The sequence below is a fragment of the Carlito syrichta genome, unplaced genomic scaffold (genome assembly GCF_000164805.1).
Source record: "Carlito syrichta isolate Samal-C Ts95f unplaced genomic scaffold, Tarsius_syrichta-2.0.1 Scaffold308685, whole genome shotgun sequence".
Taxonomy (NCBI): domain Eukaryota; kingdom Metazoa; phylum Chordata; class Mammalia; order Primates; family Tarsiidae; genus Carlito; species Carlito syrichta.
This window is the reverse complement of record NW_007252781.1, coordinates 197,819-198,890: the sequence shown is the minus strand read 5'-3', so window position 1 is coordinate 198,890 and position 1,072 is coordinate 197,819. Positions and strand designations below refer to the sequence as shown.

General features: G+C 67.7%; 1 protein-coding gene across 1 annotated transcript in view; it reads right to left on the bottom strand.

Annotated features, from left to right (window-relative positions):
* The window catches only part of LOC103268050 (protocadherin-16-like), a 5,046-nt gene extending 4,424 nt beyond the window's left edge, over window positions 1–622 (bottom strand). Inside the window, exon 1 of the mRNA XM_008065607.1 lies at window positions 2–622. Within this exon, the coding sequence (XP_008063798.1) occupies window positions 2–622 (621 nt within the window). The remainder of the gene's footprint in view (window position 1) is intronic.
* Between the last annotated feature and the right edge of the window lie 450 nt (window positions 623–1,072).

The window sequence follows — 1,072 nt, the reverse complement described above, 5'->3', positions numbered from 1 at the left end:
CCCCGGGGTCCGCGGGCGGATCGGACGGCGGCAGCAGGGTGTAGCCCTGGGTGCTGAATTGCCCGGCGTCGGGGTCGTGGGCGCCTGGCAGGCGGAAGGCGGTTCCTGGCGGGCTGAGCTCGGAGACGTCGAGCCGCAGGGAGTCGCGGGGAAAGCGGGGCGAGTGGTCATTCACGTCGTTGACGCGGATGTCCACCTGCACCACGGCGCCCAGCAGCGTGGCGGCCACGAAGCTGTAGCGCTCCCGCCGCTCGCGGTCCAGGCGCCGCGCCGTGCGGATGATGCCGGTGTCCGGGTGCACGTGGAAGTCGTCCAGCAGCGGGGAGTCATCTGAGTCCTCTGACAGAAAGAAGCCGCTGCCCTCCTGCTGCTGCGCGGCCGGCAGCCCCGCGCGGATGTCCCCCACCAGCGTGTCCGGGGGAAGCCCCTCGTCCACGGAAAGGCTGAGGTTGAACAACTGGGCAGACGCGCCCGAGGCCGCCCACAGCCACGCGTGCACGAGGAGCCCGAGCAGGGAGCGCTGCCCCCGGGCGCCCGGGCGCACGCGGGGCGACCCTCTCCTCTCCGGCAGCAGGAGGCGCCGCCCGACGGGCGCCCCCAGCCGCGGACGCCCCGCGCCCATCTTCCGCTCGCCCGGGCTCCTTTCCCCGTCCGCGCCTCGGGAAGGCGCCCGGGTGACTGCCAGCTGGCGGCGGGATCGCAGAAACATCCAGGAACCTCTTCAGTGTCTGCGCCGAGGAGAAAAGACTTTGTTTGACAAACAAGCCGGCAGACCCAGGAGTTCCCGAGGTCACATCTGCAACTGGTGAGACGTCCTCTGCCTGCAGCTCACGCAGGCGGGGACGCGCTAGCCGCCGCCGCCGCCGCCACCTCTAAAGCCCCCGGATTCCTTGAAACGAGTCTCATCTCTTTTTCTCTCTCCTTTTATTCCTTTTACATCTGTTCCTTGTTCTGCTGGGCTGGTTGTTTCCCCCTGGTAAAGTCAGGTGCATTATCTCCTTTGCCAAAAAGGAGGAAATTATTTAAAGCGCGCGCACACGAGGAGAGGATGGGGATCGGGCCGGAGCAGGGT